The sequence below is a fragment of the Mastigoproctus giganteus genome, chromosome 7 (genome assembly GCF_048544385.1).
Source record: "Mastigoproctus giganteus isolate SK-2022 chromosome 7, ASM4854438v1, whole genome shotgun sequence".
Classification (NCBI taxonomy): Eukaryota; Metazoa; Arthropoda; class Arachnida; order Uropygi; family Thelyphonidae; genus Mastigoproctus; species Mastigoproctus giganteus.
Window position 1 is genome coordinate 171,868,704 of NC_143581.1, and position 25,094 is coordinate 171,893,797.

General features: G+C 38.4%; 1 protein-coding gene across 1 annotated transcript in view; it reads left to right on the forward strand.

The window, feature by feature from the left end:
- The window catches only part of LOC150083336 (nucleolar protein 6-like), a 485,807-nt gene that overhangs the window by 250,569 nt on the left and 210,144 nt on the right, over positions 1 to 25,094 (forward strand). The window contains exon 16 of the mRNA XM_090377194.1: positions 15,045 to 15,199. Within this exon, the coding sequence (XP_090233320.1) occupies positions 15,045 to 15,199 (155 nt within the window). The remainder of the gene's footprint in view (positions 1 to 15,044; positions 15,200 to 25,094) is intronic.

Genomic DNA, 25,094 nt, shown 5'->3' on the forward strand with positions numbered 1-25,094 from the left:
GTAAACAGCTTCGGAGATATTGTGTCTCCTTGTCGAACTCCTTTCTCGATTTTAAATTTGCTACTGTCTTTGTCTAGTCTAATAAAGGAGGTAGCACTCTCATATATTTTCTTCAAAATCATAATATATGGGGTATCTTATGCCTTGTCTTTCCAGTGCCCGAAACATTGCCTTATGCTGTATGGAGTCAAATGCCTTTTCATAATCCACAATTGCCAGGCGTAATGGCGTTTTATATTCATTTGCTTTCTCCATTAGCTGTGATATTACGTGAAGGTGATCCATAGTTGAGAATCCTGTCCTAAAGCCAGCTTGCTCTTTCGGTTGATTCTCATCAAGTATTCTTTCTAATTTGTTAGTAATGATCCTTGTGAACAACTTGTAGATGTGGGATAACAAGCTAATTGGTCTATGATTTCTGATTTATCTCCTTTCTTATGCAGCAAAACTATGATTGCATTATTCCACTGCTTAGGCGTCACACCTTTTCTAATGCACTTTGTGAAGAGCCTTGCCAGTTTTTGTGTTATGTCTCTTCCTCCCAATTTTAACAACTCTACAGTAACTTCATCTTCCCCCGGGGCTTTCTGATTCTTCATTTTCTTCAATGCATGTTCTACCTCATCAGGAAGAATATCGGGTATGTCGTATGTGTTGCTACTTTGCAATCCATCTTCCCCACTGCTGGCATCATTTCCTCGCTCCTTGTATAATTCTCTATAGTAGTCTTCTGCTATTTGAATTATGCCTTCTCTGCTGTTTATAAGTACACAATCGCTATTCTTCAGTTTCAGTATCATTTGTCTTTCTGTATTACTGCTCATGGCTGCTGATTTAAATCCTTTGTTTTCCCTTAATGCTTGTTCTACTTTTCTTGTGTTAAATCTTCTTATGTCCTCTCTGAGTCTCTTTCTAATGGCTTTGCATAACTCAGTATACTCAATTTTCTCCCTGTCAGTGTTTTTCTTGCTCTTCATTTGTCGTCTTCGGTTCATCATGACAAGTGTTTCTTGACTAATTTTTTCTTCTTTGGATTTCTTTTTCCCTATAGGTTTCTTGGGCTTTATCACTTTCAGAAAGTTGTAATATTCCTCATCGATATCTTGGTCCTGAGCAGTCTGCAGAAGCTCAAACTTGTTCTTAAGTTCCAGTACATACTGCTTTCTCTCCTCCTCTGTTATCTCAAAGACTTTTGTATTATTTACTTGAGTCAGTTTTTTCCTTTCCTTTCCTACATCTATGTCAAGTGTACATCTTACCATTCTGTGATCACTTCCAACATTTACCTTATTCAGGACGGTAACATCATTCACAATATATCTTCTGTTAGTGAGAATGAAGTCGATTTCATTAGCTGTTAATCCATTTGGACTCTTCCATGTCCACTTTCTGTTCACCCTTTTCTTGAAAAAAGTGTTCATTACTGACAGTCCTTGAGATTCTGCAAATTCCACATGTCTTTCACCTCTTTTATTTCTTTCACCAATTCCAAAATTTCCTATAGTTCCTCTTTTTGTGCTGTTTTTCCTTTTTCCAACCTTAGCATTGAAGTCCCCCATAATAATAGTGTGGTGGGTTTTCTGCTCATCTAGAAGACTCTCAATTTCGGTGTACATTTCTTCAACCTCTTCATCATCATGGCTCGCTGTTGGTGCATAAATCATTATAATCTTTAACTTGTACCTCTTAGAAATCTTGAGTATTAGTCTTGACACCCTTGGTGATGTACTTTTGAATTCCAAAATGTTGTTTTTAAAATCTTTATGGACCAGAAACCCAACTCCACCTTCACTCCTTTCACTGTTTCCATTGGTGTACAGCAGATTTCCACTTGATAAACTTATAAGTGATTCATTTCTTCTTCTTGCTTCAGCCAAACCGATGATATTCCAATTCACATTTTCTAATTCTTTTTCCAGCTCTAATATCCTGTCTTCACCGATGAGTGATCTTACGTTATAACAGGCCAAGTTCAGTTTCCGTGCATGGCAGCCTGGTCGTACCCAGAGATTCTTAGCATCCTCTGCTTCCACTCTGATCCTCTCGCTGCCGTAAGAGGGAGAGTGAAAGCTGCTGGGGACTGAGGGCCATTTTTATTGTTGTGCTGTCATATGCTGGGGAGTTTGGTCTTTTCCTCTTCACGCTGACCAGGCGTCTTGAAGACACCTGGTCGCTCAAGTAAATCTACATCCTTCCTAAATTGAGGCCTCCAGACCTGTACGCAGTACTCAAGGCATGGCCTGACCATTGCCTTATACAGAGGGACAATCACCACCTCCTCCCTGCTAGCAAAATTCCTTTATATCATTGACAAAACCACATGACCTGCCCTGGCAGCCTGTCTGCATTGCTCAGAAAACTTCATATCTGACTGTACAATTACTCCCAGGTCTTTTTCATTTTCTACCACCTTAAGTGTAGTACCACACAGTTGGTACGTTTCTCTGGGGTTACTTCTACCCATATGCAGTACTTTGCATTTGTCAAGGTTAAACTTCAGTTGCCACTTCTTAGCCCATCTGCCCAAATTATCTAGATCCTGTTGCAGTAGCACACTGCCATTACTGTCATTAACAACCCTGCCAACCTTTGTATCATCTGCAAACTTCGACATTAAGGCTGATATACCTTCATCAATATCATTGATATATATATATACAAAACAACAGTGGACCCAACACCGAACCCTGTGGGACTCCACTAATAACATTAGTCCACGAAGAGTAGCACCCATTGATTACCACCGTCTGTCTTCTCCCACTCAAGCATCCTTTTATCCATTGTAGCAACTTACCCTTAATACCATTCTGCTCCAATTTGTACAATAGTCTTCCATGCGCAACAGTGTCAAAAGCTTTCCTGAAATCCAGATATATGATATCAAAATTATTTTTTGCATCCAGTTCCTTTGTAACCACATCATAATATCCTATCAAATTTGTCAGACAAGACTTTCCCTTAACAAACCCATGCCTTGTCTAAATTATTGCTGCAGTCTTGTCTGGATGATCCTGCAATGCATCTTTAACCAGTGACTCCATTATTTTACCCTGAACAGAAGTTAAACTAACTGGTCTGAAATTACTCGTGTCACCCTTCGTTCCCCCTTTGTGAATTGGGGATACATTTGCTACATAGATGTTCCTTTGTTACTTTTAACAGCAATTCCATTATTTAGCCTGGAACAGCAGTTAAACTAACAGTTCCGTAATTACTTGTGTCACCCTTTGTGACATGGGGATAAACTCACACATTTACTGACCTTTACTGAATCCAAAAATGCTCTCACAATTATGGCTAAGGGTTTTCTACCTCCTTTAATATAATTGGACAGATCATATCTCCTCACGTGCCCTTCTTATGTTTAACCTCAACAATTTCTCTTAAACTTTCCTTTCAGTCATTACAAAATCATTTAGCTCTGTGTTAGTTTGATAAACGTCTGGCATCCCCTTCCCTAAAGAGTTCCTCATGTGTGAATTGGATACAAAATACTCATTAGTTTGTCAGAAACCTGAGCAGATTCATCAACAGTCAAACCATCAATATCAAGAGGACCAATTTGATTTCATCACCTTTCTAAGTTGTTGACCTCCACTACGACAAATGGACGTTTGTTCCAACTATCAACCACACAATAGCTAAAGGCAAATTTTCACACATCTATTCTACAATTGTGTTACCTTAATTTTTTGAATTTATGTCCTCTTTGGTGAGTAATCTGAGCAAGAAAAGGAATCCCATCATCATTCGGCTTGCTCAAATCCTTCAAGGCCTTATACACCTCAATTAAATGACCCGCAGGTGCCTAGTCTCCAGATGCTGCAATTTGCAGAACTTAAGCCTTCCTTGGTAACAGCAACCCTTTGTTACACTCACCAATCTCGCTGCCCTTTTCTGTACTAGTTCCAGCAGTTCTACATCCTTCCTAAAATGAGACCTCCAGACCTGTATGTGGGGCTGAAAGTGTGTGGCCTGACCATTGCTTTATGCGAGGGGACAACCACCTCCTTAAACCTGCTAGTAAAATTCCTATATATCATTGACAAGACACCATGATCTGCTCTTGCAGTCTGTCTGCACTGCTCATAAAATTTCATACCTGACTGCACAAATGCCCTCAGGTTCTTTTCATTCTCCACTACCCTGAGTGTAGTACCACCCAGTTGGTACATTACTCTGGGGTTACTGCTATCAATATGTATTACTTTACATTTGTCAATGTTAAACTTCAGTTGTGACCTGTCAGCCCACCTGCTCAACTTTTCTAGATCCTATTGCAGTATTGTACTGTCATTACTGTCATTAACAACCCTGTTAACCTTCATAACTTCTGAAAACTTCGGCATTAACCCTGATATACCTTCATCACTATCATTGATAAATAGAGAAAACAACAATAGGCTTAACACTGAACCCTGGGGGACTCCACTAATAACGTTAGTCCAACCTTTGATCCCCATTTGTGTTGGGGACACATATGAAAATCTCCAATCCATGCGAATCTCCCTTAGTTCAAGGAAGCTTTCATAATAATGGCTAAGGGTTTGGTTACTTCTTTTGCTGTATCCTTTAATATAGCTGGATAGATCCCATCCACCTCAGGTGCCATTCTTATGTTCACATCCAATAATTTCTTCTCCACATTGTTCTCAGTTTTTACTAAATCATTTAGCTCCTTGCCAGAGTTTAAGCGTCTGGCCTCCACTTCCCTACAGACTTCCTCACATGTGAATGTAGATGAAAAATACTTATTCAATTTGTCAGCTGCCACAGCTGGTTCATCTACAATCGAACCATCGATGTCAAGTGGGCCAATCTGATTCATTCACTTCCTTCTAGAGTTTACATAAGTAAAGAAGCTGTTTTGCTGTTTTTCTTTGCATCTTTTGCCAAAGATTTCTCATAATCTACCTTTGCTTGCCTAACCTCCTTTGTGACTTGGTTACAGACTAGTTTATATCTACCATAGTCTTCTGTGCCACCTGATAATTTATATGCATCCCATGCATTTTTGTTCTCTGCCATGAGTCTTATTAGTTCATCTGCCAGGCATTTAGGCCTAAACGTTTAGCAGTATTTCTTAGTTGGTATGAAAAGTGTAATAGCTTCTAAGTTTGCTTCCTTGAATGCTTCCCATATAGAATTTGCTGTTCGTAACATCATGAGTTGGTCCCACAGTATAGAATTTAAAAACTGTCTGAGACCACCATAGTCATCTTTACGAAAGCAAAAACCCTTCCCTTTACCTCTGATTGTAGTTACATCTTTAAATAATAATCCCATATCAGCACACCGTGAGCATTGCCACCTAGTGGTTCCTTTTAACTGCAGATTCTTAATGCATGAAGAGTCACTGCTTATATTCAGATCAAGAGTATTAGTATCTCTAGTTGCCTCTCGAACATTCTGCTGTAGAAAACAATCATCCAATAAATTCACACTAGCCTTGGAAGTGTGCAAGTGACCAGCCCACAAGTTCCAGTCAAAATCTTTGAAGTTAAAATCCCCCATTATAAGACAATCCTATTTACTGGCCCACTCTATTTCTCTGTATAGTTGTTCGTTGTACCCATCAGAGTCATTAGGCCTATAACACACTTCCACTCTCATTTTAGCTTCCTCAGTGCTTATGTCACACCAAACTGACTCAACATTTCACTGTCACCAAAGTAGACTGGTTGCACTGCATTAGATTTTGTTTCTTAACTAACATCATAGCCTCTCCTCCCTTCCTATCCTGCCTATGCTTTCTGTACACATTGTACTCCCTGATTTCCAATTCTGCATTCCTTATATCTGTGTGCCACCGTGTTACTGATACCCTAACAATATCTGCCTTTGATGTCTTGACCAGCACCTAAAATTCATCAAATTTATTTCCTAAACTCCTAACATTGGTATACATGCACCTGTTCTTACCCTAATGCGGCCCATGTATTCACTTGTTTCATGATGACTCCCAGCAGTTCCTGAAATCTCCAGCACCTTGCTTTCCAGGATGCTGCTGATTCCAATAGAAGTAATAGTTAGTTAGTTAGTTAGTTATTTTGGTTTTTAGGAGCATTAGCAACTAAGGCCATATTGCTCCGGGATATGCGGTGGTCATTCCTTGACCTTTCCGCATCCTCCGTATTTGGTGGTGACGGGCTCGAACCCCGGTCTAAATAGAAGTACTGCAAGAATCACTTTCACCTCTGCCTGCGGCTGATGTTAGTCTATTAGTCTGTGAATCCCCCAAGCTAAGAGTTTTCCGACCCACCTAACACTACCTCAATAGCATTAGCGAATATTCTTGCACCTTTTGTATTTAAGTGTATCCCATTCCTGTAGAATCAGTCTCTCCTGTTAACAAGCAGAGAACACACTGAGAAAAATGTTAACCCATGAGCACAATCTCTCCAGAGCCGAATTGATTGACAAGGTGCTCATCAAATACTCCCTCCTATCATGTCTGGGCAGAATTGCACACTTTCAAAGTTAACCCTAACTCTCGACTTTTTCTAAACATTTACCTGTACTTGTTAATTAAGACCACACTTTTTCTCAACATTTACTTGTACTTGTTAATTAAGACCGCACTTTTCTCAACATTTTCTTGTACTTGTTAATTAACGCCGCAGATCTTCTACTCTTAATGTCACTAGTGTCATTGTGTACAACAATATCACCCTTTGCCCTTTAAGATGTCTGCAATTCTGCCCAGACACGATAGGAGGGAGTATATGATGAGAGCCCTGTCGATCAATTCTCCCCTGGAAACATTCTGCAAGGCTCAAGGGGTAGAATTTTTTTCAGCCTGGTCTCTACTTGTTAACACGAGAGACTGCTTCTACAGGGATGGGATACACTTAAATAGAAATGGTGCAAGAATGTTTGCTGATGCTATCGAGGCAGTGTTAGGTGGGTCGGAAAACTGTTAGTTTGGGAGGATACAAGGACTAATAGATTATCAGTAGCCACTGGCAGAGGTGAAAGTGATTCTTGCACTGCTTCTATTGGAATGAGCAGCAGCCTGGAAAATAAGATGCAGGATATTTCAGAGACTGCTGGGAATCATTGGGGTACAAGTAAACACATGGGTTGTGTTAGGGTAGCTAAGAAAAAGAACAGGTGCATGTATACTTGCGTGTACACCAATGCTAGGAGTTTAGTAAATAAATTTGATAAATTTCAGGTATTGCTCAAAACATCAAAGGCAGATATTGTTGGGATTCAGAGACGTGGTGTCACACAGATATAAGGAATGCAGAACTGGAATTTGGGGAGTACAATGTGTACAGAAAGGATAGACAGGATAGGAAGGGAGGAGGGATTATGCTATTAGTTAAGAAATACATAAAATCAAAGGAAGTGAAGCCAGTCGACATCACTGGACAATGCAGTGTCGAGTCAGTTTGGTGTGACATAAGCATTGGGAGATCAAAATTGAGAGTAGGAGTGTGCTATAGGCCTAATGACTCTGATGAGTATAATAAGAAACTGTACAGGGAAATAGAGTGGGCCAGTAAATCAGAGAGTCTTATAATGGGGGATTTTAATTTCCCAGATATTGACTGGAATTTGGGGGTTGGTCACTCACACACTAGCAAGGCGTTTGTGTATTTATTGGATGATTGTTTTCTACATCAGCATGTTCGGGAGGCAACTAGAGGGAGTAATACTGTTGATTTGATTATCAATAGTGATTCTTCATGCATTAAGAATCTGCAGATAAATGAACCACTAGGTGGCAGTGATCACAGTGTGCTAAAGTGGGATTTACTCAAAGAGGTAACTACCATTAGGGGTAAAGGGAAGGGTTATTGCTTTCGTAAAGGCGACTACGATGTACTGAGACAGTATTTAAATTCTATACAGTGGGACCAACTGATGATGTTACCAACAGCAAATTCAAAATGGGAAGCATTCAAAGAACTTATCTTGGAAGCTACTAGGCTTTACATACCAACTAAGAAATATTGTTCAAGGTTTAGGCCTAAATAGATGTCAGATGAACTAATGAGACATATGGCATAGAAGAAAAATGCATGGGATACATACAAATTAACACGTGACACAGAAGCCTATGATAGATACAAGTTGATCTGTAACCAAGTTACAAAGGAGGTTAGGCAGGCGAAGGCAGATTACGAGATATCTTTGGCAAGGGATACAAAGAAAAACAGCAAAGAGTTCTTTACTTATGTAAACTCTAGAAGAAAGGGGATGAATCAGATTGGTCCACTTGATATCGATGGGTCAACTGATGATCCTGCTCAGGTAGCTAACAAACTAAATGAATATTTTGCATCGACATTCACACATGAGGAGTTATTCAGCGAGGGGAATGCCAGAGGTGTATTCAACTCTGGCAGTAATCTAGATAATCTTGTAATAACTGAGAGTAAAGTGGAGGAGAAATTGTTGAAGATAAACACAAGAAAGGCACCTGGGGTGGATGGGATCTATCCAGTTATATTAAAGGAGGCAGTTATATCTATCCAGTTATATTAATGTTACCAACAGTAAATTCTAAGTGGGAAGCACTCAAGGAATTAATCGTGGAAGCTATCAAAAGTTTCATACCTATTAAGAAATATTGTTCAAGGTTTAGGCCTAAATTGTTGTCAAATGAACTAATGAGACTCATAACAGAGAAGAAAAATACATGGGATGCATATAAATTATCAAGCAACTCAGAAGCCTATGGCAGATATAAGTTAATCTGTAATCAGGTCACAAAGGAGGTTCGGCAGGCAAAGGCAGATTACGAGAAATCCTTGGCAAAAGATGCTAAGAAAAACAGCAAGGATTTCTTTACTTATATAAACTCTAAAAGGAAGGGGATGAATCTGATTGTTCCACTTGACATCGATGGTTTGACTGTTGATGATCCTTCTCAGATAGCAAACAAACTGAATGAGTATTTTGCATCTACATTCACACGTGAGGAATTATTAAGGTTTGAAAATGGCAGAAGGTTATCAAATTGTAGAAAGATACTTAATGATTTTGTAATAACGGAGAGCAAAGTGGAAGAGAAATTGTTGAAGTTAAACGTAAGAAAAGCACCTGGGGTGGATGGGATCTATCCAGTTATATTAAAGGAGGCGGCAAAGCAACTAAGCAAACCCTTAGCCATAATTATGAGAGCATCCTTGGACTCAGGGGAGGTTCCCACGGACTGGAGATGTGCAAATGTATCCCCAATTCACAGAGGGGGATCGAAGGGTGACACGAGTAATTACAGACCAAAGGAACTGGATGCAAAGAATAATTTCGATATCATATATTTGGATCTTAGAAAGGCTTTTGATACTGTTGCACATGGAAGACTGCTGCACAAATTGGAGCAGTGTGGCATTGGAGGCAAATTGCTGCTATGGATAAAGGGGTGGTTGAGGGGGAGAAGACAGAGAGTGGTAATCAATGGACACTGCTCATCGTAGACTAATGTTATTAGTGGAGTCCCTCAGGGTTCAATATTGGGTCCATTATTGTTTTCTGTATTTATAAATGATATTGATGATGGTATATCAAGCTTAATGTCCAAGTTTGCAGATGATACGAAGGTTGGCAGGGTTGTCAAGGACACTACTGACACTATGCTGCTGCAACAGGATCTGGAAAGGTTGAGCAGATGGGCTGAGAGGTGGCAAATGAAGTTTAACATTGACAAATGTAAAGTACTACATATGGGAAACAGCAACCTCAGAGCAACGTATCAACTCTGTGGTACTACACTGACAGTGATAGAGAATGAAAGGGACCGTGGGGTAATTGTGCAGGCAGATATGAAGTTCTCTGAGCAGTGCAGACGGGCTGCAAGAGTAGGTCATGGTGTATTGTCAATGATATATAGGAATTTTTCTAGCAGGGATAGGAGGTGATTATTCCCTTGTATAAGGCAATGGTCAGACCACACCTAGAGTACTGTTTACAGGCCTGGAGGCCTCATTTCCAGAAGGATGTAGAGCTGCTGGAACGAGTACAAAGAAGGGCAACAAGATTAGTGAATGGAACAAAGGGATGCTCTTACGAAGAAAGGCTTAAGTTTTGCACATTACAGTGTCTGGAGACTAGGCACCAGTGAGGTGATCTGATAGAGGTGTATAAAGCTTTGAATGGTTTGAGCATGCTCAATGCTGATAGGATTCTTCCTCTTGCTCAGAATAATCACCTGAGAGGGCATAAATTCAAATTCAGGAAAGACAGATGTAGGATAGACATGCGGAAATTTGCCTTTAGCCAGCGGGTTGTTGGTTGGTGGAACAGACTTCCATCCCTTGTCGTGGAAGTTGATAGCCTAAATAAGTTTAAGGCTCAGCTGGACAGGTATTTCGAAGGAACAGAGGGGTGAAGTAAAAGTGGTTATTTTTTATTTATTTATTTATTTATTTATTTTTTTTTTTTTTTTTTGGCTGATGCTGCATAAGCTTGCTTTCTTGCATCAAATGCCTCTACTAATGCTAATGCTAAAAAGATGACAGCTTCTCTTAAACATCATCAACTTTTGCCCCCGGCAGACATACCCTGGTCCTATTCCATCTATCCTTTTTGCATAATATATTTCCATGACTATATTGTCACCAACAATAACTAGGTCCTGAGGGACCAGTGCATTTTGCCCTGAAGATTGCTGCTGTTGTTGCCTGATGCACAAGAGTGGGCTCTGGCTTTGAGTTGGACAGCTGAGAGCTTGATGGGTCCCCATTTTAATTCCTTTAAGGGCATCTATCCTACTCTTCACACTCTCATAAACAGCCATCAGAACTCTGAGTTGGTGCCCAATTTCTTGAAACACTCCTGTACCTAGTACCCACAAAGATACCCTCCATGGCTAGATCATGTCTTGTTCCAGAAAGGTTCTAAACATTCCATGAGTTGCAACATTTTATGTTGCAATGCATTGGAGAATCGTCCCCTTTGGTTATCCCCTGTGCCACAGCACTCTCGCTACTTGTTGCTTTGCTGCTCTAGTCTGGGGCATGATTTCCGTTTAAATACTATTTAATTGATTAACAGTGAAAAGCAATAAGGTGAAAAGTAATAAACTTAATTTACAATACTGCTCTAAACAAATGCAGTGATACGTATCATGCTATCTAGTTCTTGCATTATACCAACAAGATATACACTATCAAGTTACGCTGTACTGTAATGATCACAATATTAAATTAGTTATATCCTTAGCTAAATGTTGGCTATAGGCCAACTTCCACATGTCTATTCTGAATCCATCTTTCCTCAATTTGAATTTATGCCCACTCATGTGCATAGTCTGAGCAAGAGGAAGAATCCCATGTGCATCGAGTTTTGTTAAGCCATTCAAAGCCTTAAACACCTCAGTGAGATAACTTTGCAGGTGCCTAGTATCCATATGGTGCAATTTGAAGAACTGAAGCCTTTCTTAGTAAGATCACCCCATTGTTTCCCCTCACCAATCTAGTTGATGTTCTCTGTGCCTGTTCCAGCAGCTCTACATCCTTTCTAAAATGAGGCCTGCAGACCTGTATGCTGTATTCAAGATGTGGCCTAACCATTTCCTTATACAATGGGATAATCATCTCCTTATCCTTGCTTGCAAGGTTCCTGCGTATAATTGATATAACGCCCTGAGCTGTCCTGACAGTCTGTCTGCACTGCTCAGAGAACTTCATATCAGACTGCACAGTTACTCCCAGAACCTTTTCATTTTCCACTACCCTGAGTGTAGTATCATACAGCTGATACATTATTCTGGGATTACTGCTACCCTTATGCAGTATAGGCTCAGAGGCAGATCAAGAGGAAGGTGGACCTTGCATTTGTTAAACTGCAGTTGCTATTTCTCAGCCCATCTGCCTATAACTTTTATATCTTCTTGTTTCTTCTTTTCATATATGATTTTAATTTTTAACATTTCTAAATGCATTTTTTTTCAAAAGTTTGGTTATCAATTTAATGCATATATTGTTAGGGTCAGGTGCCACCTGTGGTTTTCCACATCTGCACATGCAATTGCGTTAAAATAAATAACCATTTATTTTGAATTTATGGGGACCTTTTTAATATAATTTTGAACCCAGTTAATCGTAATAAAGAATTAGCCAATTAATGCATGGATAATTACAAGAATCAATTAATAATTGACTATTACTTACACAATTGAATAACCATACAGGTAGCACAGTGGTTATGATTTGCTGTCTTTCCATGGCGCCTCCATAGCCAGGTGGGCAGGAGCAGCAGTGCATAGCACACGCTTCTTGATTAGAGCGGGGTTCGAGCCCGTCACCACCAAATACTGAGGATGCGGAAAGGTCAGGGAATGACCACCGCATATTCCCGGAGCAATATGGCCTTAGTTGCTAATGCTCCTAAAAACCAAACAACAACAACAACTGTCTTTCCATGCTATATAAATAAAGGCTGGATTCAAATCATCCCATCAAGGCAGAGAGAATTTTTGTGGCTTTTTTCACACTGTGGCCAGGTTAGTCAATTTCAAGAGAGGTTTCATGTCTTCCTTCCACAGACTCTGGTTTTAATCCCATAAAACAGCCAGAATGAGCATAGAATACATATGATTTACAGAAACAGCAAACCTATGCCTCATAGCTTTAGTTGCTTTGATATGCTATGAAGATGCTTTTAGCACTCATTTCCTGAAAGAAATAAAGATTTGGAATAAAGAACCTTGGGAGACACCAGCATTAGTGGAGAAGTTAGAAGACAGAGAGCCAGCTACCATCACCCTCAGTGAGCGGTCAGAGAGAAAACTGGATAACCAATTAAAGAAAACAGTTGGCAAACCAAAAGATGGAAGCTTGTTCAGAAGACCTTTATGCCAAACACGATCAAAAGCCTTTGAGATGTCAAGAGCAACTGCTTGTGTTTCACCAAACTTTTCTATTGAATTTGTCCATAATCGTGTAACATAAGCCAGATATCACCAGTGGATCGAAACTGACGGAATCCATACTGGCGATCGTTGATGAGACGGAAGGTTTCTAGGTAGTTTAAGAGTTGGCGGTTAATTGATTTCTCCATTACTTTAGAAAGAGTAGAAGTAATTGCAATGGGACAATAATTGGATGGGAGGGATTTGTCACCCTTTTTAGGAACTGGCTGGATGTGAGCAAATTTCCAAGCAGAAGGAAAAACACCTTTGGAATAAGAAAGTGAAAAAAGGCAGCAAAGAACAGGAGTAAGTTCAGGAGCACAGGTTTTGAGAACAAGTGGAAAAATACCATCGGGACCTGGTGCTTTCTTAACATCAAGATTTGTCAAAATTCTTCTGACATCCTTTTGATGGAAGACCACAGGAGGCATTGAATGGAGCATATTGGAAATGGTGGGAAGTGTTTTACCAAGATCATTAATACTTGAGTTGGAAGAAAAATGGGATGCTAGCAGGTCAGCTTTATCCTTTGCTGAAGTGACAACAGAACCATCTGGTTTGGACAGGCAAAAGTTGCAGCCAATAGCTTTGCCAAGAGACCAGAATGCTCGGCTACCATTAGGGCAAGAAGCAAGTTTTCTACTCTTAGCCTGTTCAAATTCTAGTTTGGACTCATTAATAACTACTTTACAATTGTTGCGAGCTTTGGTGTAGGTAGAAAATGAAACTGAAGAATTGGAAACAAGCCAATTACTATATGCAGTGTTCTTCTCTTGAACAGCCTTAGCACATTTATTGGAAAACCAAGGTTTAAATAAAGGACGAGATTTTAAAGTGGAGTGTGGAATAAAGGATTCCATTCCTACAAGAATAATTTCACTGACACGATCTGAGCAAATGTCAACATTTTCTCAGAAGTTTTGAAACAGTCGGATTACTGTTTTGAAACAGTAATCCGAACAAGGAAAAGAAGAAAAGAAATCTCGCAGGTCATCCCATTTTGCATTCTTGTAATGTCAAACAACACAGGTTGGGAATAGCCATGAGATAAAGACTCCACTGGAGAATAGACAATCACTAAGTTGTGATCTGAGGTGCCTAAAAGACCACTCACTTCAACCGTGTAATTGGACGGGTTGTTTGTGAGAAAAAAAATCAAGCATGTTGGCTGTATGGTTAAGATTGTCCGGTATTCTGGTAGATAAATGAACAATCTGTGCAAAGTCATTAATAATTCCAAAAGCCTCAGCATCTTGACGAGCTGGGTCTGTGTGACTAGAAAATGGAAGCCAGCTGGAGTTGTGAACATTGAACTTACCAAGGAAAATTACCTCACTGTTGGACTGGATAAAGTCAATTTGCAAAGAGAGGAAGTCAAAAAGTTCCAAGTGATTAGTGGAGATGGGAGAACGGTAGAGACCACAGATGAATTTGACAATTAGGTAGAGAGATTTTAAGCCAGAGAAGATCGAAAAGAGATTCCGAATTACTAAGTCTCTGACAGGGAATATCAGAACGGACTTATGCACAAGTACCACCTTTGAGGCAAAAGGAATCATACAGTGAATAATATGGGCAGCTGAGATGAGCAATGGTTGAATCAACCGATAACTGAGATTCTGTCAAAAAATGTACATGGGGTTTGGCAGACTGTAAATGGAAATGGACATCATTGAAATTAGAACTGAGACCACATATATTTGTGAAATGAAGTAGGAAGTGTTTGGGAGGTTTAGATCTTTTCACAGATATTCCAGTGAAGGGTGAAAGAATCACTTTCACCCTCCACACACACACACACACACACACACACACACACACACACACACACACACACACACACACACACACAGAGCATTAGTTATGGTGGGGAACTAATGCTGTATGTGTGTGTGTGTGGAGCATTAGTTATGGTGGGGAACTAAATTGTACCACTGAGGAGGTTCAATTGGCCTAACTAAGCTAAAGCAAATATATCCTACTTACGGACCTGATTTGTACAAATAGAATGGTTGCGCTACTGTTGTAATGATACTGAATATAACATAATGCAATCATAATATTTGATTGATCAATTTTTGAAAATATTTATCTATATGCTTTGCTTCTCATATTTCAGTACTATTTTAAAAATCACTCAATATGTCATCAGTTACATATGTTTTATTTTTATTGACAGTTGTTATGCACTTCGAAAAAAGTGGTAAGTGGCCAGATGATTGTGACACTATCAGATATTTCAAAGCTGCATTTCATGTTGAAATTGCAAAGCTTCTAAAGACCCAGTACTGTGTTACTGCTATTCCACAAGAAGAGTATCTTGATGTCCTGAAGGTAATTTTTATATGTAGATAACATTAATATCACTGCTGAGCAAATTTTATTTTCTTTATATTCGTCATTTAGTGCTTTACTGTTTTTCCTATGCAGAAAAACCTGTAACTGCTGATTACATGTTGTGGTTGGGTATGTTGTTATATGTTTTGTATATTTTTTTCTTATAGTGTACTATACAATAAAAATTGTATTTATATTTAACTGAAAATGTTTAAGGAACCAGAAAAAATAAGGACTGTGTAGTAAATGGGTTTGTGTTATCCATTTTTAGGCACATAGGTGCAAAGTCATAGACTTTTTTTTTCTTTTTTTTTTACCTCTTGCAAACAAATGAGTTCTTTGGAAATTTTTACCATATTCTTGATTAATTAATATAATAAATTGTGTTTTACAAATAGATTAAATAAGCTAAGTAGCATTCGTTAGCTTATTTTTTTTAAATTTAGCTAATGATTGCGTAAGTTATAATTCACTACCCATACCATTATTATATTGGTATTTTGGTGCAAATATCATAGCATGTAACCAGTAATGCACAAGGATAGTAGGTTGTAATTGTAATAAATAAGTAGTTTGCAGGTTTTAATCACTTGTTGGGCATATACCTTTTGTATTTAGCTAAAGATATAACTAATTTAACATTGTGATCATTATGGTATAGTGTAAGGTATAATGTAAAACTAAGTAGCGTAATAAGTATCACTCTATTAGCTTAGTGTAGTATTGTCAATTAATCAATTGTTTGCTAACCTTATTAATTTTCACTGTTAATTAATTAAATTGTATTTAAATGGAATTCAAATGTGGCTGCAATTCTTCCTAGACACAATAGGAGGGAGTATATGATGAGATCCATGTTAATCAATTCAGCACTGGAGAGATTGTGCAATTCTGTGCTGAAAAAATTCTACTCGTGGAGTAGAATTTTTCTTGGCATAAGCTGTGATTGTTCATAGGAGAATGGATGGGATACACTTAAATTTTAAATTCTACAAGGATGGAATACACATTAAATAGAAAGGGTGCAAGAATATCTGCTGATGCTATCGAGGCAGTGTTAGGTGGGTTAGAAAATGGTTAGCTTGGGGGTGGGGGAATTCACAAACTAATAGATTAACAGTAGCCACAGGCAGAGGTGAAAGTGATTCTTGCACTGCTTGTATTGGAATGAGCAGCAGATTGGAAAGCAAGGTGTTGGGGATTTCAAGAACTGCTGGGAGTCATATTAGAAGAAGTAAATACACGAGCTGCGTTAGGATAACTAAGAGTAAGAATAGGTGCAAGTAAACTTCCATGTACACTAATGCAAGTATACATGGACTAGGAGTATAGTAAAGAAATTTGATGAATTTGAGGTCCTGGTGGAGACATCGAAGGCGGATATTGTTGGGATATCAGGGACGTGGTGTCACACAGAGATAAGGAATGCAGAATTGGAATTAGGGAAGTACAATGTGTATAGAAAGGGAGGAGGTGTCAAGCTGTTAGTTAAGAAACACATAAAATCTAAGGAAGTGCATCCAGCTGACATGGCTGGACAGTGCAATGTTGAGTCAGTTTGGTGTGACATAAGCACTGGGAAAGTGAAAATGAGAGCAGGAGTGTGTTATAGGCCTAATGACTCTGATGCTATCAGAATTATCAGGAGACACAGAAGCTTGATTACTGACTACATTATATCTACGGTAGATATAAGCTAGACCGAAATCAAGTCACAAAGTAGGTTAGGCAAGTGAAGGGAGATTACGAGTAATCTTTGGAAAAGGATCCAAAGAAAAACAGCAAAGACTTCTTTACTTATGGAAAGTAAGAGTACAACAAACAACTGTACAGAGAAATTGAGTCAGCTAGTAAATCAAATTGTCTTATAATGCGGAATTTTGACTTTCCAGATATTGACTGGAACTTGTGGGTTTGTCACTCGTGCACTAGCAAGACTAATGTGGATTTAATGGGTGATCGTGTTCTACAGCAGCATGTTCAAGAGGCAACCAGAGGGAGTAATGCCCTTGATCTGATCATAAGCAGTGATTATTCATGCATTAAGAATCTGCAGATAATGGAACCACTAGGTGGAAGTGATCACAGTGTACTGATGTGGGATTTACTCAAAGGTGTAACTACCATCAGGGGTAAAAGGAAGGGATTACAAAGGCAGGCTTTTGTAAAGGTGACAACAGCAGTCTAAGACAGTTTTTAAATTCTGTATAGTGGAACCAACTGATGATGTTGCCAACAGCAAATTCTAAATGGGAAGCATTCAAGGAATTAATTTTGGAAGCTACTAGGCTTTTCATATCAACATAGAAATACTGTCCAAGGTTTAGGCCTAAATGGATGTCAGATGAACTAATGAGACTTGTGGCAGAGAAGAAAAGGCATGGGATTCATATAAATTATCAGGAGACACAGGGCTTAATTACTGCCTAGCTTATATCTAGGGTAGATATAAGCTAGAAGTCACAAAGGAGGTTAGGCAAGTGAAGGGTGAGTAAGAGAAATCTTTGGCAAAGGATACAAAGAAACACAGCAAAGACTTCTTTACTTATGTAAACTCTTGAAGGAAAGGGATGAATCAGTTTGCTGCACTTGATATCCATGGTTCAACTGTCAATGATTCTGCTTGGGTAGTTGACACACTGAATGAAAATTTTGTATCTACATTCACAAATCAGGAATTCTGTAGGGAAGTGCAGGCCAGAGGCTTATCAAACTCTAACAGGGAGCTAAACGATTTTGTAATAACTGAGAGCAAAGTGAAGGAGAAATGGTTGAAGTTAAACATAAGAAGGGGGCACCTGGAGTGAAAGGGATCTATCCAGTTATATTAAAGGAGGCAGCAAAGGAAGTAAGGAAACTCTTAGCCATCATTATGAGAGTAACCTTTTACTTGGGGTGGGGGGAGTTCCCTGCAGACTGGAGAAGTGAAGGAAAATACCCCAATTCACAAAGGGGACTCAAAGGGTGACACGAATTATTACAGACCTGTTGGTTTAACTGTTGTTCCACGGAAAGTAATGGCGTCACTCATTAAAGAAGCACTTATTTTTTTATTTTATTTTTTTGTTATTTGTTTTTTTTTAGGAACATTAGCGACTAAGGCCATACTTCTCCGGGGATATGCAGTGGTCCTTCTCTGACCTTGCCGCATCCTCCGTATTTGATGGTCACGGGCTGGAAGCATGTGCTACACACTGCTGCTCCTGCCCACCTGGCTACGGAGGCGCCTAAAGAAGCACTGCAGGATCATCTAGACAAGACTGCGGTTATAGTTCAAACACAGCATGGGTTTGTTATGGGGAAGTCTTGTCTGACAAATTTAATTGGATACTGTGATATTGTCATAAAGGAACTAGGTGCTAAAAATTATTTTGATATCATATACATAATTTTAGGAAATTTTTTGATACTGTAACACATGGAACATTGCTGTACAAATTGAAGCGATATGGCATTAAAGGCAAGTTGCTACTAGGGTAAACGGATGTTTGAGTGGGAGAAGATAGAGAGTGGTAATCAATAGACACTACTCTTCGTGGACTAATGTTATTAGTGATGTCCACCAGGGTTCCGTGTTGGGCCCATTGTTGTTTTTGGTATTTATCAATGATATTCATGAAGGTATATCTGGGTTAATGTCTACGTTTGCTGATGATACAAAGGTTGGCGGGGTTAATAATGACAGAATGATAGTACGCTACTGCAACAGAATCTGGAAAAGTTAAGCAGATGGGCTATGAGGTGGCAACTGAAGTTTTAACATTGACAAATGTACAGCACTGCATATGGGTAGCAGTAATCCCAGAGTAACATACCATCTGTGTAGTACTACACTCATGGTAATGGAGAATGAAAATGTCCTTGAGGGAATTATGCAACAGATATAAAGTTTTCTGAGCATTGCAGACAGTCTGGAAGAGTAGCTCATGGTGTCTTGTCAATGATATACAGGAATTCTATTAGCAAAGATAAGGAGGTGATTATTCTCTTGTATAAGGCAACAGACTGACCAAACCTTGAGTACTGCATACAGGTCTGGAGGCCTCATTTTAAGAAGTATGTAGAGCTACTGAAACAAGTTCAGAGAGGAGCAATGAGATTGGTGAGTGAAACAAAGGGTTGGTCTTACTAAGAAAGACTTTAAATCCTGCAAATTGTGGCATCTGGAGACTACGCAACTGCAAGGTGATAAGATTGAGGTGTATAAGGCCTTGAATGGTTTAAGCAAGCTCAATGCTGATGGGATTCTTCCTGTTGCCCAGATTATGCACCCAAGGGGGCATAAATTTGAATTGAGGAATGACGGTTGTAGAATAGATGTGCGGAAGTTTGCCTTTAGCCACAGGTGGTTGATTGCTGGAACAAACGCCCATCTGTCGTTGTAGAAGTAGGTGGCTTGAATAAATTCAAGGCAGAACTGGACAAACGTTTGGAGTCAATGGATGGGTGAAATGGGAAGGTTTCTTTTTTTTATGGCTGATGCCGTATAAGCTTTCTTTCTTTCTTTCTTTCATCATATGCCTCTACTAATGCTAATAGGCAGTTCAATAATTACACCAGAAGAATGGCAAAAAAAGGTTTAAAATTGGCAAAACAGGAAGGTGCACCTAATGGGACATTGGGCGAACAGAGAAATTTTACAGTCATGTGTGAGAGGAGATATTGAACTGCAACAGTTTAAAGCATTTCTATACTTTAAACAAATTACGTTGCATGCTTTTTTTTTTTTTCAGCATTTTGTTTAAAAAGAAGTCACTTGTGCAAGTAACAACATATCCAGAAATATTGGGGTGGGGGCGGAATGAGGGTAAAACCTGTTTACAACGAAGTAAGTTTACTTCTTAAAAAATTAACACATGCAAATTAAACAAATTAATGTCTAATTAAATAGTCTTAATTTGCACTATTGATTCAAGTAATTAAAAATTCAGTTTTTCTAGTAAAGGAATAAATTTTCATAAATGAATGAAATATTTCCATGAGGAGATCTCCCAAATTCAATAATGGCAATATGGAGTTAATGTATAATTAAACATGTCATGCTGCGACAGCAGTGTAATATGTGAATAGGGTGAGCACCACAAGCCAGTACTTGTCTGAACCGAATCTTCAAAACAGAGAGCGCTATACAAAAAAATAGCTTACATAAATTCAAGGAGGAATTCAACAAACGTTTCCAGAGAATGGATGTGTGACATGGTTTTTTTTTTTTTTTCGGCTCATGCTACATGAGCGTGCTTTCTTTCATCACATGCCTCTACTACTACTACATGCAGCTATTTTAAGGGCTACAGCTACAGGCCTCATTTTAAGAAGCATGTAGAGCTGTTGGAACGAGTACAGAAAAGGGCATGATTAGTGAATGGAACAAAGGGTTGCTCTAATGAATAAAGGCTTAAGTTTTGCAAATTACAGTGTCTGGAGATTAGGCACCTGCAAGGTGATCTGTTTGAGGTGTATAAAGCCTTGAATAAAATTTGCCTTTAGCGAGCGGGTGGTTGATTGCTGGAACAAACATCCATCTGTTGTAGAAGTTGATAGCTTAAATAGATTAAAGGCAGAACTTGACAAACATTTGGTGCGAGTGGATGGGTGAAATAAGGGTGTTTTTTTTTTTTTTTTTTCCTTGGCTGATGCTATATAAGCTTGCTTTTTTGCATCATGTTTCTTTGCTAATGCTAATCCCCATAGAAGCAGTCTCAATATTTGGTTACTGGAACAAACGTCCATCTGTCGTTGTAGAAGTTGATACTTTAAATAAATTCAAGGAGGAACTGGACAAAATTTTAGAGAAAATGGATGTGTGACATGTTTTTTTTTTGTTTTTTTTTTGTTTTGTTTTTTTTTTTTGTCTCATGCATAAGCCTTTTTTCTTGCATCACATGCCTCTACAACTGCATTCCATACCAAAAATGGGATTAGGCGTTGAATGGTTGAAGTCCTCTGGTAGTGACTGATGATCCTTATTACATTCACTAACCTTAGACAGGAGAGCAAACTTAGTTTAATTGAATGCACTACTAGAAGGAAAATGGGTAGGCATCAGCTAATGTTTAAGTTAGTGATAACTACTCACATAATTGCTGTTGCATCCTTCTAAGTGGACTAACTGGACAGATCTGTTTATATAATTTTTGTGTGGAAACAATTCCACACAAAAATTAGTAAAAATTATCCCAGTAATGCAATTGGCAGACTTTACTGAAATCCCATGATATTAATAATTGTCTACAACCAGAAACTCTCAGTTTTCCAGGATTCCACTGATGGGACAAGCCTGACTATTGAAACCTTAATTGAGGGCTGCTTATCCTTGCTGTTAGGTGTGCTTCAGTGGAGTTTGCATGGTCTGGCTTTTATTGGATCCCATTTTTCATTGGGGTAGTCATGGTGGAGAAGTGGTACTCTGACTTTGAATGTAAGTTAACCCTTGTTTCACAAAGAGCAGGCTCACCCAAAAGAACCAAACTGAAGTAAGAGGCGCTCTGTAAGAATACACAGTGGAGAGGGCCCTGAAAGTTTTCGCCTCACAGTTTACCTGTGAGGCTGGAATCCATGACAGGGCTGTCATTATACCTGTCCATATCAATTGTTGATTGAGCTCGATCTGTATGCTCATCTTCACGGTAATTGCATAAGGAGCAATGTGCAGCAAATCATGTTTGCAACACTCTGTTACTAGCATGATTCACTAGCATTTACTGCTTCTGTTCTCCATTTCATGTACTGCTTCTCATACTCCACCAGAAGCTGTAAAATTGAAACAACCAGCCCCAACTAAGAAAGACTAACTATGCTCAACAAATACAGATAGTGATGTCTTTACCTTTTAGTATGAGCCAATCTCAGATCTTCACGGGCACTGGTTGTCCTACTTTCTCAAAGAGAAAGAGAAAGGAAAAGATGAAACTAGATTGCTGTAATCAGGCTAGACTCAAGAAAAGTAATCATACATGCTCTCTAAAACCAAGTAATGCAGGCCATTATACAGTGGAACTGTAGAGGTCTACACAACAACATTTATATTTTTGATCTAATCAAACAAAAAAAAGAAGTACTTCCCATATCACCTTTCTATCCCCTCTAGGGGTTTGTCTACTTCTTCCTTGAATTATCCACACTACTCCTTCAGCACCATATGGAAGTTGTTTCCAACAATTAAGTACCTGTTGGCTGAAAACAAACTTCTGCACATCTATCCTCTAGTGGTTCTCAAACTGTGATTGCGACGCCTTGGGGAAGTGCTATAATTTACCAGGGGCATTGCAGATGATATAATAGTTTATGTAAGATTTCCAGGGCAAATATTAAAAATGTATTAAGAATTTTTTTTTTTTTTTTTTAACTATTAGATGTCTACGACTATTTGATCTGTATTATTAATGTAAATAATTATAGAAAATATTTTGGTTATTTTTGACAAAGACAATGCATCGTGTTCCCTGACTGTATTCTTGAGATCCAGTTATTACGAGCTATTGGTTTAGGTACTTTTGCATGTTATATGACCTTCCATGAGTCTGAATGATGCGATGCCAGAAATCTGCTCATAGTAACCACATATTCCAAGTACAATCAGCCGTTTGGTCTAAGTGTACGTGTGTTTCGAATCACATACGAATGCCAACATTTTACCTATAGTGAGTTACTGGTAGTTAATATGTTAAAAGTAACTATATTAAAAAAAATCAAACCAGGGTGCCACTTTGCGGTATTGTTTTGTGTTTTTCAATTTATTATTATTTTTTTTTAGTTGACCAGACCATGGCAGAAAAAATTTTAATAAAAAAGCGTGATTTGAAAAAAAAAAAGTCAAAAGACAAATGAAAGTGGAAATATAGAAAATATGATGACAGTTATTTAAACTTTGGATTCAATTGCACGATGGTGGACAAGAAGAACATCCTCAATCTGTTATCTGCTTCAAGGTGTTGGCTGCAGAAAGCATGCTTCCCAACAAGTTGAAACGACATTTAGAAAGTGTTCATAGCAATCTGCCAGATAAACCTTATGAATTTTTTGCCCGCAAATTGCAAGAAATGAATGCATAAAAAAATATATTTTTGGAGCAATTTAGCAAAACTCAAGAAACCTCATACAACTGCAGTAAAGCTTATTTTACCGACAGCTATCAATATGGTTTCTATAATGACTGGAGAATCTGAAGCTAAACAATTCTTAAATGTGCCTTTGTCAGATGACATTATCAATTGCCGAATACAAGATATTGCTGAAGATATAAACGAATTGAAAAATTAAAAGGCAATGAATTCGGCACTCAGCTAGATGAAGCAACTGATAGCCACAATGAAGCCCATCTAATATGTTATGTTTGGTTTATAGACAGAGATAAATTTGTTGAAGACCTATTGTTCTTCAAAAACATTAATCATGGTACAAAAGCTGAGTATTTGTTTGAAATTGTAGATACTTTCATGGCTGAAAACAAAATTGACTGGACCAAATGTGTTGGCATTTGTACAGATTGTTCCGTTTAAGGTCATCAGAGTGGACTATAAGTGCTTATACATAAGAAAGCACCTAATGCAATGTGGACACATCACATTATTCACAGAGAAGCACTTGCATCCCAATATCTGAGCCCAGTCTAAATGAAGTTCTACAAACAATAATCAAAATCGTGAACTTTATTAAAACTCATCCACAGAAGACGCGCTGTTTTAAAAATATGTGCATTGACATGGGGGCTGAGTATACTTCTTTACTATACTTTTGTAACTGTCGCTGGCTTTCTCATGGCAATGCCTTATCATGCATATATGAATTTAGCATCATAGATTTGACCCATCAAGTATACACAGAGGTTAAAGAAAATTAACAATCATTGCCGATTAAACTGATAAGACTTCAAACAACCATAGTTTTAATTTTTCAGCTTTTCAAGAACAGGTAATAATCTTTTATCAACAGTTTAATGTTACTATGGAATAGATTTTACAAACCAACATTGCAAATAAACTCACAAGACTTCAAGTAAGCACACAGGTTTAATTTTTCAGCTTTTAAAGAACAGATGGACCTTTGGAATTTTATTTTCAGGTCTCAGCCCCAGATGGAAACAACAAGGAATTTATTTTCATGTTTCAGCAACAGTTGGAAACACTGAATTTATCTTCCAGAGAAAAAAAAAACTTTTTATCCCGCACACAAGGTGCCAGCAGGGTGGGTGGGGAGGATGGCAGCCCTCCCCAACAACATAAAAAAACCCAAAATACACCGTCCCAATTAACACCCACAATGCATTGTCACACAATTAACATTGAAATTATTCACAAAAATTCACTATGACGTCACAATCGATACATTCAAAACCAACATCTAACCCAAATCTAATGGGGGAACCTGCACTAGGCGCGAGGTTACGTCTCCGATCACCACCCATTACGATCGCAGATCGTGCCCCGAAATAATAAAAACAATGTTAAATTCAGAAATTACAATTACTGCCATCTATCGAGAGAAAAACAAACTAACACCAGAAAAATATAAACCGATTTTTTCCACCCTCATGTGTACCCCACCCTTCGCGAAGGATTCTGGGTCAATTTCGTTCATACCGTCCTCCGGTACTATCTGTGGAGGTCCATTCATATCTCTCGCACAATCTTACTGCAATGCTGAAGACTTTGTAAACAATGATTTTGTTTCTAAGCTAGCTTACCTTTGCGACATTTTTGATAAATTAAATTCACTTAATTTATCTCTTCAAATAAATGACACCAATATTTTACAACTGTCAGACAAAGTTTTAAAACTAGAACTTTGGAAGAAAAAAATAAAAGAAGGTAAAAACGATTGCTTCCCACTTTTACATCAATTTTTACAACAAAATGAAGTTCATTTTAAGGAAGAATTAAAATCAGTAATTGTT